This window comes from Corella eumyota, chromosome 6 (genome assembly GCF_963082875.1).
Source record: "Corella eumyota chromosome 6, kaCorEumy4.1, whole genome shotgun sequence".
Taxonomy (NCBI): Eukaryota; Metazoa; Chordata; class Ascidiacea; order Phlebobranchia; family Corellidae; genus Corella; species Corella eumyota.
The window spans coordinates 5,023,979-5,039,875 of record NC_137495.1 but is presented as its reverse complement, the minus strand read 5'-3'; the positions used below and the strand labels follow the sequence as shown (position 1 = coordinate 5,039,875).

The window sequence follows — 15,897 nt, the reverse complement described above, 5'->3', positions numbered from 1 at the left end:
CGATTAAGCTCAGGACTCTAGAGTTGGTATAATCCGACTAAAATCAATACAAAAATCCGTGGTTTTAAATGGGCAATGTTTTCGATATAGCTGAGGGATTTGATTGAGCCTGATTGGATTTTTTTTAAGCAGCGGGACTTAAACGACAATTTTAATGATTAATTCGCCTTTAATCGACGTTGAAATTTTTTAAGTTTATTCCCAAACGGATCGGGTATTCCTAGTTAGAGAAAAACGTAATACTTTACTGTTTTTCTAACCTTATACGTCATTTAATGATAACCTTTTGGCTTTTAAATCCTGCCAAGTGATTCACAAATTTTATAGTTAATTTAATTTAATATTAAACGCTTATTGCGCTATCATACAATAAACATTTACTTATACATATCTTTTTTGTAGGGACGTGTTTTCAAAACGTTCAAGGAGAAAACTTCAAGTTTTAGTTAACAACAACATCTTTAGCAGCATCTGGCGGTAAGTTTAACCAACTACTTAATAATAAAATAAAACAAAACTTCTGGTAAAAATATTTAAATACATATTAGACTAAAAAATAAACTATTATGCATTTTTTTTAAATATGCCAACGCTATGTTATACAATTTAAAAAAAAATGTATGTATACAGATGGTCAGTTTAAGTTACAATTTTTAGATCACAGGGTTACAAAATTACTAATAACTAGCATGTTAAATTATAGCCTATGATCATGCAGCTCTATTCATAAACAGGAAATTTAAAATTCCGTTCAAATTTTTTTTACCAAAACCGCCAATTGTGCCTATACTTGTACAACATTTCTTTTTACATACTAAAATGTCCATGTAAAAACTTTATGACCGGATTCTCAAAGCGACATATTAGTAATATTTATTCACTAGTAAAATTTAGGCAATGTTTTAAAATATAAAGTTAGGTAAGCGACTTAAAGTTAGTGACGTCACTTCTTTTTTTGGGATGACCTTTTTAAACATCGCTTACAAGTTTATCCCAATTTTACGGTTTTAACAACAATAGCCAGTCTGTCTACATGTAAGCACTGATGACATTTAAAATTCTTTAAAGAAAATAAAACAGTCTATATAATGCTACCCTTTATTAAAGGCTTAGACAAACACTAATATTTTTAAAACAATATCCTAATTCCCACTGGGCCTAGCCTAAACTATAACCATAAAATAAACAAACTTAAAAAAGCCTGAAACAAATCTCAGGCGCAAAGTAGTTAGCGATTTCATTCACACAGTTTTAATATGCAGCAAAATTGATCGCTAACTGCTGAAATTACCTGGCGTTTTGCGACTGTTTCCATGTGGTAAAACTTGAATTAATTGTTTATGGATCAATAACACACGCCCAGGGACCTTCTATTGGAACTAAGACTCAAAGGTTTTCCCTCTTTTAAGCATTTAAATTTTGCAACCGTTAGCACAGGCTTTAATATCAGTAAATTCCCTTGGGTAAGGCATGCTCTTAGTTGTGTTTAGATGCTTATGAACTCGATTACTAATGCTATAACTATAGACCCGATTAAAATACTTGAAATAAGTTAGCCTAAGAAGTTGCCTTTTGCAACCGCGATATTATTTTTAACATTTAAAGAGCCATACTTATCAAATTTAAATTTTTTATCTGATGCGACTTTTTTTGCTTATTTAACAGACCCTTTTAATCTATCTTTCGGTTTTCGCGAAAATTATATTTTTCAAGTGTACTTGATAAAAAAAGATTTTATTTTTTGCTTTAATTTTTATAAATCAGTAAAAAACATTCCTTGTTTTCTATAACTTTCTGGCGTAGTAATACTTTAAAATTAAATAAAAAAATATTTAAAAAACTAATTCATTTTCCATAATTTTTTTGGGGTAAATGCCTTTACCAAACTTACAACGCGACCGTCACTTCAATAATCTATCGCTTTGTAGACTAGTTTCGCTATAAAGGCTTTGATAGTGGATTACCCATCGCGTTAGACTACCGTTCTATCTAAAAAGCTATAGCCTAAGCCTACGAAATATTTTAATTGAACCAGGCCTCGGGAGAAAGCATCAATACAGCAAGCTCTGTTGGTAATTCAAATACTAAATGGCGAAAAGTTAAAGGTAACCCGAGTCGCAGGCCCGAACTAATACGTACCGAAATGACGTCACATTTATTATGTTTGTGTTTTTTTCTTGGCGTTGACAAACAACAACAACTCTCTCGTAACCCGAGTTTAAAAATAGTCCAAAGCGTAATCGTTGCAAAATTTACACAATTTTTTTTTCTTGAATTATTAAAATCTTGAAAAAAAAATTGTATAAATTAAACAGTAAATATAAAAGATGGGATCATTTGTACTTTGCGGTCTTAGGTAATTTTTTTCTCGTATTTACGGTTTACGATCCTGCCTATTTTTTTCGTATTATACTGGTTTAGCTAATTCTCTCGTGTGTTGAACAGTCCTAAGATTGTCCAACAACCGTTAAGTACAAGTGATCCAATACATGTAATTAAATTACTTCTATAAATAAGTAACATCTTCTCAAGATTTTAAAATACCATTTTTTACTAATTAATAAAATATATATCCATATTCATTTTTTAATTTAGTTTATTAACAAATAAATCAAATTTTTATTGCGTGGAATATTATCGATCATTAAAGTTAATTTGTTTATGTGAAAAGTAACAATAACAAATGAAAACGGAATTTAAAGTGAAGGCTGAATAAATATTCCTAATTAAATAACGGCTATAAAAAAACCTAAAATCACAATTGCCGGTAATTAGAAAAGTTATAAAAATATTACTCTAAAATGAAAATAACAGTGGGAAAGAGAAATGCTAGAACAATAATAGAACGAACAGTGTGAAATATTAGAAAAAAACACAATACAAAGTTATTCTAGAACTCGAAAGTTGTCAAAAAACGAAAGCTAGAAAAGTATTTTTATTATTTTAAAAAACAAAAAGTCAATTCTAAAATTTAACAAGTTTCAACAAAGCTATGACAAATATGAAAATAAATTCTGCTAGAAAAGAACATTTTACTTTAATTTAACATCTAAAAAAATTCCCTTATAATGCTAATGTACTAGAAATCAGAAGTATCTAACATATTCTGGGTAAGGCAATTATCAACATGAGAATTAATAGAAATTGCTGGCACTAACTGGTTGCAAACCGGGCAATTATATTTTAACATAGAACTGCTTTCTCCAAACAGCAAACTGCTTGAGGTTTCAGGTTTTACATTTTGCATAGTGCTAGAGCTTCTAGCCTTTGACTGGGTAAAATTAGAGCTAGATCCAGCTTTATTTGGACTCGGTCTTGAATCTGAATCTTCGATTTTCTGCTTAAGAATATTTTTTGGTTTTGTCTCGACTGATTTTAAATTTTTTGAAGATTTGTTTAAGAAGCTACAGACGTATAACTCATCTTCTGTGTCAGAGTCGGAACTCTGGTCCTGCATTGATGAAGATTTGCAAAAAGAGGACATGTCAAAATCTTTTTTATTTCCCTCTTCATCTGACGAAGAATCGATGGTGAAAATTTCCGATTTAGTATTTGTTTTTATCTTTTTAGAAGATAATTCTGATGAAGACCATAGATCGTTTGGATCTGACTTTCTTTTGGATGATTGCGATTTCGTCAATCCATTTAAAGATGTATGGATATTAGACAAACCATTAAAGCCTGGTTTTTCATTCTTAATTAATTTACTTACATCAGTATTAAATTTCGGATTTAAATTTTTGTAGCCATTTTGAATTTTATATTTCGAAAGAAGTTGATTTTCCTTGTCATTGGTAAAAATTTTTGCTGAATTATTTTTCACATTGACTTTTAAATCCTTTTTATCGAAACTTTCTGAACTTTCATCATCACTGGAAAATATAACTCGCCTTCTTTTTTCCTTTTCAGTTAAAAACTTTGTCACCACTGGAAGTTGCTTAATGGCAGTGGAGCCTGCATTTACCGATTGGATTCCTGTTAGTTTTGCTCGTTGGCAAACTTTTTCCAAGGGTGTTAAAGGTTTGCCCTGAGACTTGGTTGCATTTGACTGCATAGGTTTTCGGTATAACCCCTTAATTTTACTTTGCATATTTTCTTTGATGTTTTGTGACGTTGCATTGGTTTTGTTGGACGAAAACAAGCTAAGTAGTCGACTGTTAAACGGGATTCCTCTTGGGTTATGATCAGGTTCCTTTTTAACACCGCCAAACTGATCACTTTTACCAGAAATTTTATCTGTGGTTTTTTTAGGTGACTTGTTGGTGATTGTAGTGGAAGAGGGTTTGGTGTTATCTTTGGAAAAGGTTTTCATAAATGAATCGATCGTTTTCATGTTCTTTGGTGGCTCGACTTTGCTGGAATTTTTATTCTGTGAACTACTTGCCGATGATTTTTCAGCTAAACACCAATAGCAAAGGTTTAAATTATTTGTTTTGCTAAATGGCAGTGTATGGGTAAAAAAAACTAAGATTTGATTTAAGCGCAATTTAAACTATTAAAAAATATGAATTTTACAAACTTACCCTTTTCTTTCTTTTTTCCATAGTTTTCAGGCTCCTTTACTTTAACATAAGAACCACCGCAAGTTTCTTGATGGCTTGCCCACCAGTTGTCACTACAATAAACAAAAAATAAAACACTAACAAAGTAAATTTTTTTTCTAGTAAAAAGACAACAATTTATTACTTTTTGCTTGGAGCTCTATTCATTGCTCGCTTGACGTAACCAAAATAAGGAGGTCGGGTCCTGCAGGCTCCCCCACATCTCCACCAATGTTTTCTCATCTCATCTACTTCATCGTGAAAACTGTGGTAAATCTAAAATCAATCAAGATAATATTTAAAGAACTGAATAACCAAGTTTAATTTTACAATAATAAATAGAAGTGGCTCTAATTACATTTAAATTTTTTTAATTTATTTTTTACATATTTTAATTAATTTTTTTATCTAAGTTTACAGAAATGTTGGTTGAAGCTTCATTGTTAATTCGGTTCATGTGCTTGCAGAACTCTGGTCCATGTCCATCCCTATCTCTGTTGTTTTTAGTTACAAACAGGTAGGCATGTATCATTTCATGCTGAAGATAAAAGTTTTTAAACACATCATATTTTAATAAATTAAAATACAATTTAAAATAAGTTTTAAAAAATAAGAAAAAAATCATTATAAATACATTTTTAACAAACTACAATATTTTAGTTTAAATATGTGCTAGTGAAGATTCAGTAATAACATAGATTTTTGAATTTTTTTACCAATAATGTTTCAACGAGATCTTTTCTTGGTCTTAAACTAAGAAGAGGTTTACTTAATCTTATAGAACACAACCCTCCTTCCCCTTCATAACAACATACCCCAGCACATCTAAAAGAATTCAAACTTATATTTGTGTAGAACAAGTTACTTTGCCAAAATTTTAAATTCCAATAACAGGTTAAGTTTTTGACAACAATGCAATGTTAAAAGTATTATTAACCCGTATAAAGTAAGCTATATATACTGGGCCAGAATACTTTTTACTAAATCATGTTACTGAATGAATAATGTTGTAAAATAAGCAATACCATTTACCCATACAGTTTAAAATGTTAACTTAAAAAGCATCTGTGAAGAAGACTTTTTTTAAACAAGTAACATACAGTGTCATTCTTGGGCTCCAGCGCACAGAAACCATATCCAACCTTCCCCAGAAAAATTTTTTATTGTATTCCATAAAAAGTGTATGGACGTCTGGGTTAGGGTCAATCAATTCCCATTCTGGGTCCACTAAACTTTTACATTTTCCACTTGACGGATTTTTGTTAGATTCGATAAAACTTTGAGACGTTGTCGGTTCATCCAGTAAAAGTAATTCGCTTTGTAAAGACAGTGCATAAACATAATCATCTTGTTCTGTGTTAGTCATTATACGTTTTTACCTTAAATTAATTAACAAAAGCCTTTTTTTATCATTAACCCTACCCAACGTTGTTGTTGTGATTTATTGCGCCATATTAATTGTCACGTGATAGCGCACGTGTTTTTGTTGATGTTTATGTATTTTTTGTTATGCTAAAAGTTTTTTTATTAGGCCTAAATAAAAGGTTTATAAATATTTTATAAAAAGATTTATAAATATTTTATGAATACAAATACTATATAATAATCATATTAACTTAGGGAAACTGGATAAAATGTATTTACTAGATCGTTTATTCGGGGAATTTATTATTGGTAAATCCCCTAAAATTAATAAATCTACGCTTATTTTAACATGAACAATTCTACAGAACGGCAAATTAGAATGGATTACGGTTATATAGATTGCCATTGCCACTTATCTGCCAAGGAGTTTGCGAGTGATTACGATAAAGTTATTGAGAAGGCAAAGCAGGAAAACGTTAAAGCGATCGTCGTTGTTACCGAGTTTGGCGAAGACTTTTTACCAACAATTAATCTTTGTAAAAAATATAAAGGATTTCTCTTTCCCTGCTTAGGAATTCACCCTGTTCAAAGAGTAAGTTAAGAGTTTGTTATAGTTTTTTTTTATAAAAATTTGGTAAATAACCTTAGCCTAAGTTAAATTTTAAGTCTCATGCTGTAGTGCCCTTGCAGCCTTGACAGAGTAAAGCTTTAAAAACGATATAAACACCTGCTGAGCCAATGCTTAATTAACAGCCTAATTATTGGGCAACTTTATTTTATAATAATCACAAACTGCAAAGGCCACTTGATAGTTAAGGCCAAGTCGGGGTAACTGATGTTATGTTTAGGTCGTGAAGTCGACCTTCCTGCATCAAAGATAAATATGTATAAAAAAAATTACATAAATTAAAGATCGAAAATAAAGAAAACTTTAACCGAAGTTCTCACCCCGATGACCTTAAATCAAACATCGCAGTCATCAGAAAATATGCTGACCAACTAGTTGGGGTAGGTGAGGTGGGGTTGGATTTTACCCCAAGATATATCCACAAAGATTGTAACAAAACTGAACAAAGACAAGTTTTACGTGAACAGGTTTAAATTATTTAATAAATTTTTAATAAGCCTGTTTAATAAAAAAATAGAAGTAAAAAAATGTTTTGTAACTTATTTTTGATTAGTTAAATTTTAATTAATTTTTTCATTTCTTTAGGTTCACTTGGCAAAGGAACTAGATTTACCATTGTAAGTACATTTTAAAAAGGCTTATTTATTATCATATTTTGTTTAATATTTTTAAGTTTGGTTATGCCTTTTTATAATTTTCTTTCCTAAAGTTAAATATTTTTTACAGAAATGTACATTCCCGATCTTCTGGCCGTCCTGTAATAGATTTACTAAAACAAGAAGGAGCAAAAAATGTTTTGTTGCATGCATTTGACGGGAGGCCCTCTGTTGCACTGAATGGAGTAAAAGAGGGTTATTTCTTCTCTGTTCCACCATGCATTGTTAGAAGCGAGCAGGTGAATTCGTTTTTAATTTGTTTATGCTGTGTTAAATATTTTCCCTACATAATCAAGTCAAAATTGTTTTTTTTTCTGTTGTGGAAAAGTTTTTTAATGAAAATTTAATATTTTTAAAGAAACAAAAATTGGTCAAAGCTTTGCCGATTGAAAACCTACTGCTTGAAACAGACTCACCTGTATTAGGGCCTTCAAAACTGGTAAGACAATGAATTTAAATAAAGTAGTATGCCATGCTATCTTACTTGATATAAATATACGTTTTTAACTAAAAGTCTGTTTTACATAACTAACATAATGGACTTAATTTATTTATTTACCATGTTTTTTAACATTCACATTAGGAAAGAAATGAACCCAGCAACATTAAAATTTCTTGCGAGAAAATAGCTGAAATAAAAGGAATAAGTCCAAGCAATGTGATGCAAATTACTTTTGAAAATGCACTCAGGCTTTTTCGCCGAATCAAACTGTAGAAAAGACTTTGATACACAACTTTAAGCATTTTAAACTGGTGAGTGTAATAGTTAAGGCTCAAGCTTGTTAAAAGTCGGTTGTCAGACAATTTTCATACCAAAAGGTATGCGGTTCTACAATACAATTTAAAACTGTTATATATACATAATTAAAAAATAATATATAAATAATTTTAGCTACTTAAATTTTGAGGTTTTAGCAAAATAGTTCTATATTTAATAAACAAAAAGTTGTTTTATGTTTTTTCGTTATTTTTCTGCTTTTTATGTATTGAATGTCGTTGATTTAAGCTACTTGAATTTTGTGGATGGGATATCTCCTTGTGTCTTTGTAAGTTAGCCAGCCTTGAAAAAGCTTTAAAGCAACCCTTGTCGTAACACTCGTACGGTTTTGCTGTTGAGTGAGTTTTTTTGTGCCTTGACATGTTCGAACTGTATCGAAATTTTTTGTCGCAGGTGTCGCACTGGAACAGCTTGTCGTCGGTGTGTGTAGTAAGGTGTAGTGTTAAGTGTTCCTTGCGTGAAAACGCCTTGCCGCATAGCTCACAGTCGTATGGTTTTTCACCTGTGTGTATTTTCATGTGCTGTCGCATGTTCGAAACTTGTGTAAATCTTTTTCCGCATTGCTCACATGTACACACCTTCTCTTTAGTGTGTGATTTACGGTGGTTCCGCAGAGAGTGAACTGTTCTGCAGATTTTCTGACAAATTTCACAAGTGTAAGGCTTCTTTTCTCGAAACTTCAAAGAGTACAAAAATGGTGATAAATTGTCTTGGTCGGCACATGCAAATTGGAAAGTCTTTTTAGTTTGGTCTTTTTTTTGTAGGTCTTCACTGTGCGGTTCCCCAACCTTGGGTTGGATCTGTATCGTATACATTTTTATAAAAAATAAACACCTATGGTTGGGTCGACTGAAAATGAGGGAATGGAAATTGAAGGAACGGAAAATGAAGGAACGGAAAATGAAGGAACCGGAAAATGAAGGAACCGGAAAATGAAGGAACGGAAAATGAAGGAACCGGAAAATGAAGGAACGGAAATTGAAGGAAAGTGAAAAAAGGAGTAGCGGAATCCTAAAAAAATAAAACGCGGAAATACCGTTGACTGTTTATTTAGGTTTACTGTCATTTATTTGAGAACTGATAAGCGATAATGAGTTAATTTTTATTACCACAGCATACCCTAACCCTTTTCTATAAAATGCCCGTTTATTTCTAAAATAATATCGACTTAAATACAAATAAATAGTCAACGGTATTTCCGCGTTTTATTTTTTTAGAATTCCGCCTCTCCTTCTTTCACTTTCCTTCAATTTCCGTTCCTTCATTTTCCGGTTCCTTCATTTTCCGTTCCTTCATTTTCCGGTTCCTTCATTTTCCGTTCCTTCATTTTCCGGTTCCTTCATTTTCCGTTCCTTCAATTTCCGTTCCTTCATTTTCCATTCCCTCAAATTCCGTGCCCCCCTATGGTTTGATTCTAAAAAATGAAAAACAAATTATGAATTTTGTGATACAACATACAGTATCTAAATTTAAAAACTATGATTGCTAAGCATTTAAAAAACTTAATGGGTTTATGAATTTTTCATTTAAAAAATATTAGTAATCTTAGTTCATTTATCCAACCATTGTTCTTTTTCTACCCCTTAACCTAACCTCGTCAAGTTTAGTTATAACAGAGGTAGCATTTTTGGATGAAGTTTTATAAGAATCAAGCAAGATCGCAAAAACATCCTCTGTTCCAGGATGTGTACTTAAAAATGCCCTCTCCAGGACATAAAGATCGACGCCCTTGTCTTCTGCCAAGGAAGAAGAGTAACCTAATCCAAAATCAATCAAATAGAGCTGGTTACTACCTTCACCTATGGTGATACTTGTTTTTAGGATCATATTTGAAGTAGTAAGATCACCATGAATGACGTCAGCATCATGCATCTTTGCCAATATTTTACCGATCATACAAGCTACAGGATTAAGCTTCGAGTACTCGTCTTTTTGTTTAGATTTAATGTAATCCTTTACTGTTTCCCCTATTATTTCTTCCATGAAAATTATACTCTTTTGGGCATCTACGAGGTAGATGGCCGGTGTGTGAATCCCTGCTTTTCTGCATCTTTGAAGTGACCTTATTTCTTGCTGGACTCTTCTTTTCGTTAATTTTTCGTCAATTTGTGGGAGACGATATTTTTTCTTGAACCTTTCCTTGGCTATGGTCGGATATCCATTTATGGTGGTTCTGTAAACTTTGGCTTCAGCACCCTGCTGCAAGAGTTCGAGTTTTTCATAATATGCATTCATGTTCTATTTACGTTCTCCACTCACAAACAAACCTACTATCTATTATAATACCAGCATAAGCAATACTATGCTAAATAGTGAGGCGTAATTTGTTGTGTTGTCAAAAAATACGTGCAGATTTTACGTTTATTAACCAAAGGCAAAAAAGCAGTTTATTTTGCATCAATTAATAAAAATTAATTTAATAGGTTTATTACAATAAAAAATAATTTAATTTTTTTACAAAAAATTATTAATACATAGACATCAGTATTTATTCAAATTTTAACCGCTTGAAATAAGATGTAATTGCACGGCAAGTTTGTTTATTTTTTATTTGGTCTCCAAGGTTAGCAAGCATAGTAGATTTTGTTTTAAAATTTTTCGTCGTCCTATTTCTAAGAATTTAACTAGTTAATAATCGAGTTTTTAGTACAAAGAGTCAAAATGACAGCGGGTGCGATTTCTGTGCCTACTGTAATGCCGTTAAGGTTTCCGGTGGCTGGTAAACCTAAAAATAGCATCGATTCGAATACGCTTATCGAAATAAGATCAGGTTTGTTTTACATAAGATTGAAATTTTTAAATTATATTTTTTAATAGCGATTTTTTTATGATAAGTGTATTTTGGGTAAATTATTAAACGACAATTCTTTTGTGCCTATGCTAATATAGACTAACTGACTAAGTTGACTTTAGCAATTTGATATATTTATTTATGTTTTTTGCCCAATAATTAACTTGTTATTCGTTTCTAGGTTAAGTAAAAGTTTGTTTTCTTTATAGTACCTTAATCAAGGACGCTACAGCAAAGTATTTGGAATCATTCTTCGGACCTTATAAAATTTGGCCAAATACTGTCTGTGTATTTAAATTAAACCTTATTTAATTCACAGAAACACCTGGTACCAAAATATATTACACTGTGGACAATACACGACCGAACCCTGAGAAAAAACTAGGAGAGAACACAACTTTATTATACAGGGAACCTTTCATGTTAAGGGAGGGAAAGAGATATGTAAAAGCTATGGCAAGAACAAAGTTAGTTCAATTTGATGACTGTTATATTTTTAATCTTATTGTTTTTTAAAAACTAAATAACTTGCACAAAATTTAGTAAAATATTAAAAAATGAACTCTTGTACATGTAAATCAATATTAATAGGCCAGTGGCCTACTTAGTTTTAAGTTAATTTTTTTGTTTTATGTTATAATTATGTTATAAAATTTAAAAACCACTTCAATAAATTTGAATTTACTTTTTAAACTTGTAGAGATGCTCGGGAGAGTAACGTGGTCACGAAAGTTTTTACGGTTGAATACGCTGAACCTCTTACTCCATCCTCCTCTGACACGGAGGGAATCGATGATGGGACTAACTTTCAACATGAGCTTGAACATTACAACAAAGTAAAAATTTTATATAGAAAAATTATAATTTTGATTCGCAATGTAATTTGTCTAAAGGTGAAATACAAAATTTTATTTTTTTAATTGTGATATTTTATTATTTTTTAGCTTGAAACAACTAACATGACAACTTCTATTTTAAATGGAGGTGGAGCGATGAAAGGAACGGAAACTTGGGGGCAACCGACTTCTAATAATCCAATGCAAAGTAAACTCGACATTATTCAACTCCTATAACAAACCATGACAAAAAATGTTTATCTATTTTTTTATGATAAAAAGCTAATATTTTTATTTGTTTTAGTGAATTTTGACTTGACTCTTCATGATCCAGCTGTAAGGTCATCACCAGCAAGATTAAACCAAAGTTATGACTCCCTACAACCAAACAACATTGTCAGGTACCTTAAATCATTTTTATAACAAGGACATACTAAGATGTCTTAGTAGTGCAACTAATAAAAAAAATATTACTTTTACAACCCTCAAAAAAAATATTACTTTTACAACTCCCAAAAAAAATATTACTTTTACATCCCAATTATTTTTTTTATTTAGATGTGTATATTGTGATGCTCCTCGACCTAAGAACACTTTGTGTCGTTTCTGCCCTGATTGTGGAAAACCAGTCCCAGTTGATCCAAACAATCCCGCTCTTCACTCTTCTAACCCTGGAGCTGTAAGTTTTAAATTGTATATTTTTTTATAAAATTTTAGAGGTACTGAAAATTGTTTGTTTCAGATTTATTTAAAATGACCTGAGTAGCTGTGCAAATATAACTTTCAGCTTTTAAAAATAATTTTTTTACAGATGGGTATGTGTGTTAGCTGTCGATCCTATGTTCCTTTAAATCAACCGAACTGTATTGTCTGTGAAGCTAACATCGGACCTCGACCCAAGCCTGTAGTCAGCATCAGACAACAGGTAAATATTTTACCTCTCTACCTTTTTTATTGTTTCTTGGTTTTAAACTGGGATTAGCATCTTGGTTAGGAATATTAAACTTTATAACACAACAGTTTTTACTTTAACAGGACAGCATCATCTGTGGGTCATGCGGTGCCAATAACCCATCTCATTTGACCCATTGTGCTTCCTGCGAGCATCGATTTCCAGCCCCAGTCCATACAGGTCAAGATTCGGCCCCCTTACCCCGCATTGATGGGGAGCTGGTAAGATGCCCCAGTTGTACAAGGGTTAATAATCCAGACGCAAGATACTGTGATTGGTGTGGAGAAAAAGTGAGTTGCTTTGTGTATTTGTCTTAAATAGCAAGTTAGTTTGTGTATAAATATATATTTTATATTAATTCATTTATTAAACAAATTGCAAATACAATATTAACTTGTTAATAAAACAATATTTTATTTGTTTAGCCAATCCCAGAACAGAGCCCAATGACATGTTCTTTGTGCAAGGCCAACAACAAACCGTACTCACAATTTTGCTTCCAGTGTGGATCGAAGTTCACGGCCCCAGAAAGAATGGACCCCAGAAATATGGACTTGGGTGACCGGGCACTGGGTTATTCTTTCTCCACCCTACCCATGTGGAAAACAGTACCCTTACCCACTTTACCCAGGTCCCCACAAAGGTAATTTTATTAATTGAGACAAAAAAATAAAATTTTACAATTTATTTAAAATAAAAACTTTTATTTGTTAAATAGCACAAAGGTTGTTCGAGCCCCTAAACCTCGGGTAAACGAGGTACAGACCCAGACTGTTGGGTTATTTTACCCCGGAGGCAAGAAGGTGAACCAGGAGCAGGAGTTGATGCAGGAGATGAGGAATCAGGAGTTAAGGATGAGGGATAAACAGCCTCCACTTTCAGCAGTTAGTCCAGGAAAAGGTGAAATTTTAAATATTTGGAATCAGCAATGCTTTACTACTCTGTGTGGTATTACAAAACAATAAAAAGACAGCATTTTATTTCATGGCAATGCAATAACTCACTTCGTCATTCACGTTATTTTTGAAATTATATTGTTCAGGTTACTGGAGGCAACAAATGGATCATGTTTGTGGCCACCTAAGAAGTTACACAAACAATAATGTCGAGTTTCGATCTGTTATTGGTGAACCTAGGCTTGGCAAGGTTTGTTTTTCTGGTACCTTTAAATCCGAAAGTTCACTGGTTTGTGAAAAGAAAAGTTTTTTAAGAAGAAGTTTTTTTATTTAAATTTTACAAATTTTTTTAGATTCTTGGCACAACAATTGATGAGGGTGAAGAAGATATGACATTGAGTGTGACCTTTGCCCTCCGAGGTCACACAGAGTTTGGTGAAGGCGGTTTTCATGGATTACAAAGAGGTAATAAAATTGTAGGACAACTACTCCATCTCAACAAAATAATTTTAGAAAATTATCTTTTAGGGCAAGAAATAGCAATAATTGATCTTGTTTTTGTTTTCAGATATTTACCAGAAAAAGAAAGTTGCATTCGGCAAAAGTTTTGTTGAGTCAGAGCAAGAGAAAGGAGGAAAAAAGAAGAAGAAGAACAAAAAGAAGTTGGCTAGAGAAGAAAAAATGAATGTCAATACAAATTTCTTTAAATAGAAGCTTTTTAAAAATCTTTAAAATACATTTAACATACTTTTTGAAAAGTGTTTAAATTTTTTTTTTAATAATTGGATTCACAAAATTTTTAGCCTGAAGATCGATTACTGATCAAAGAACTTGGTCCCAGGGGTGAAGGAAGGTCAGACGAGGTGAATCAACTTTTAAAAGAGGGGGCTGACCCAAACTGTCTTGACCCAGAGAAGCGATCAGCACTACAAGTGGCTGTAATACATGGAAGAGTCGACTGTTTAAAGATCCTGATTAGAGGAGGAGCAGACGTGGACAAAAAGTCTGGATCACAGAATAACACGGCGTTGCATGAAGCGGTGAAGAAAGGTCCAGATGCTAAAGATATTGTAAAAATCTTGCTGGAGTAAGTAGCAAAACCATTTTTTACCTTATTGTTTTGGGCATAAGTTTTAACATGCTCCTAGCGGGCTTTGAACCCAGGCCCCATCACTAACAGTTTTTTATATAATTTATTTTGAAAAAAAATTTTTAGGTGTGAAGCAAGTCACGAGGTGAAAAACGATCGTGGCCTGTCACCCTATGACATGGCGGTACGTCACGACTATAACAGCATCCTTGCTCTCTTCAATGCTCCTGTAGGAAAAAAGGCAACGAAGCCGGCGAGGCGTAGGAAAAAAAGGCACTCGGCGACCGAGAGCGATGACAGCGAAAGCGACAGTGCTCTTTTTTGATTGTTCCGCAAATATGTTAATTATAACCTTCGGTATGATGTTTTAAAAAATCGGTATGATGTTTTAAAAAACTGTTTTCGTCGGTTGAAGTTCGGTTCATGGCCTGGCACACTGACATATTTTGTTTTTGTAAGTTTTGGAGACTTTTAAACTGATTTAATTGCGATGTTTTTAAATTTTACTAGGTATTTTAAATGTGTATATATCTGTCTGCTAAATTTGGTTAAATTATGTTAGCATTTGTTTAAAATTGTTATATGTATATGTAGGGTATTTGTATAGTTTTGTTGTTAGGCTGTTGCTATATAAAACGACCGTTTTTTTTCTTTTTGTAGTAATACATGTTATTTTTTTATTTAAATCATAGTTAATTATTTTATTTAGAATTTTCTTAGATTTTGTATAGTGAATTGCTGAAAATTTTATGTTTGATTTCGTTATACAATAGTTAGCTTACAATATTTGCTCTATTTAAAAATTTTACGGAATTTTAATTTCTTGTTGAAATTGCAGTCAACCTAAGTAACTGCAGTATATCGCAAAGCATTTGGTGCTAATTTAACATCATGATTTATTTAAAATGACTCGTGTAAAGTCGCATACAAACCGGAAATAGCTTGTCGAATACTTGAATAAGTTAGAAATGAAATTACGTGATCATAATAAATCTGCAGTTTAATATAGGGTGGTAAAAATATTCGTCAAACTGTTGATAACTTGGTTGATATTTTATAGACAAGCGTATAGCTGTAATGCGTAAAGGCTATTAATAAGCAGTAGCCTTTACTATTGTTTCAGATTTGATATCGCCATTGAAAGCCATTTGATATTTCTGTTTCCCGCCTTGATGCGGAACTCGACCCGTAGTTGTCTGTTTTTAGCGTCCATCAGGTAACTAAATACCTTGCGACTTGCGTTGTTATCTATTTATAAACTTACTCAGAAAAAAAGACATACCATAAAATATTTAGTCGGTGGCTTGCCGCTTGAGTGGCTAGTAGCTTTAGGCAGGTTACATGTAATGTAAGTAATACTATAA

At 32.2% G+C, this 15,897-nt stretch overlaps 5 protein-coding genes across 5 annotated transcripts; 2 read left to right on the top strand and 3 right to left on the bottom strand.

Moving 5' to 3' along the window:
* Positions 1 to 2,853: 2,853 nt before the first annotated feature.
* LOC145755701 (uncharacterized) lies at positions 2,854 to 5,907 on the bottom strand. The gene is made up of 6 exons (XM_082571951.1): positions 5,642 to 5,907; positions 5,258 to 5,366; positions 4,960 to 5,079; positions 4,687 to 4,817; positions 4,524 to 4,615; positions 2,854 to 4,398 (listed from the first exon to the last, which is right to left on the bottom strand). The coding sequence occupies exons 1-6, from the start codon at positions 5,905 to 5,907 to the stop codon at positions 3,080 to 3,082; spliced, it is 2,037 nt and encodes a 678-aa protein (XP_082428077.1). The 3' UTR covers positions 2,854 to 3,079.
* Positions 4,282 to 7,962, top strand: LOC145755563 (putative deoxyribonuclease TATDN3). The gene is made up of 9 exons (XM_082571803.1): positions 4,282 to 4,417; positions 4,665 to 4,811; positions 4,955 to 5,058; positions 6,272 to 6,498; positions 6,819 to 7,001; positions 7,120 to 7,151; positions 7,261 to 7,429; positions 7,549 to 7,629; positions 7,774 to 7,962. Exons 4-9 carry the CDS (start codon positions 6,286 to 6,288, stop codon positions 7,903 to 7,905), a joined length of 810 nt encoding a protein of 269 aa, XP_082427929.1. The 5' UTR covers positions 4,282 to 4,417; positions 4,665 to 4,811; positions 4,955 to 5,058; positions 6,272 to 6,285; the 3' UTR covers positions 7,906 to 7,962.
* LOC145755565 (uncharacterized) lies at positions 7,781 to 8,813 on the bottom strand. The gene has a single exon (XM_082571805.1). The coding sequence runs from the start codon at positions 8,781 to 8,783 to the stop codon at positions 8,142 to 8,144; it is 642 nt and encodes a 213-aa protein (XP_082427931.1). The 5' UTR covers positions 8,784 to 8,813; the 3' UTR covers positions 7,781 to 8,141.
* Positions 8,814 to 9,520: 707 nt separating this feature from the next.
* LOC145755564 (EKC/KEOPS complex subunit TP53RK-like) lies at positions 9,521 to 10,250 on the bottom strand. The gene has a single exon (XM_082571804.1). The coding sequence runs from the start codon at positions 10,201 to 10,203 to the stop codon at positions 9,523 to 9,525; it is 681 nt and encodes a 226-aa protein (XP_082427930.1). The 5' UTR covers positions 10,204 to 10,250; the 3' UTR covers positions 9,521 to 9,522.
* Positions 10,251 to 10,533: 283 nt separating this feature from the next.
* Positions 10,534 to 15,418, top strand: LOC145755559 (double zinc ribbon and ankyrin repeat-containing protein 1-like). Its single transcript, XM_082571799.1, has 15 exons — positions 10,534 to 10,738; positions 11,079 to 11,226; positions 11,460 to 11,595; positions 11,704 to 11,803; positions 11,900 to 11,996; positions 12,154 to 12,274; positions 12,407 to 12,520; positions 12,631 to 12,837; positions 12,973 to 13,190; positions 13,266 to 13,447; positions 13,590 to 13,693; positions 13,797 to 13,908; positions 14,012 to 14,130; positions 14,247 to 14,530; positions 14,660 to 15,418. Exons 1-15 carry the CDS (start codon positions 10,630 to 10,632, stop codon positions 14,856 to 14,858), a joined length of 2,250 nt encoding a protein of 749 aa, XP_082427925.1. The 5' UTR covers positions 10,534 to 10,629; the 3' UTR covers positions 14,859 to 15,418.
* The last annotated feature ends 479 nt before the right edge of the window (positions 15,419 to 15,897 follow it).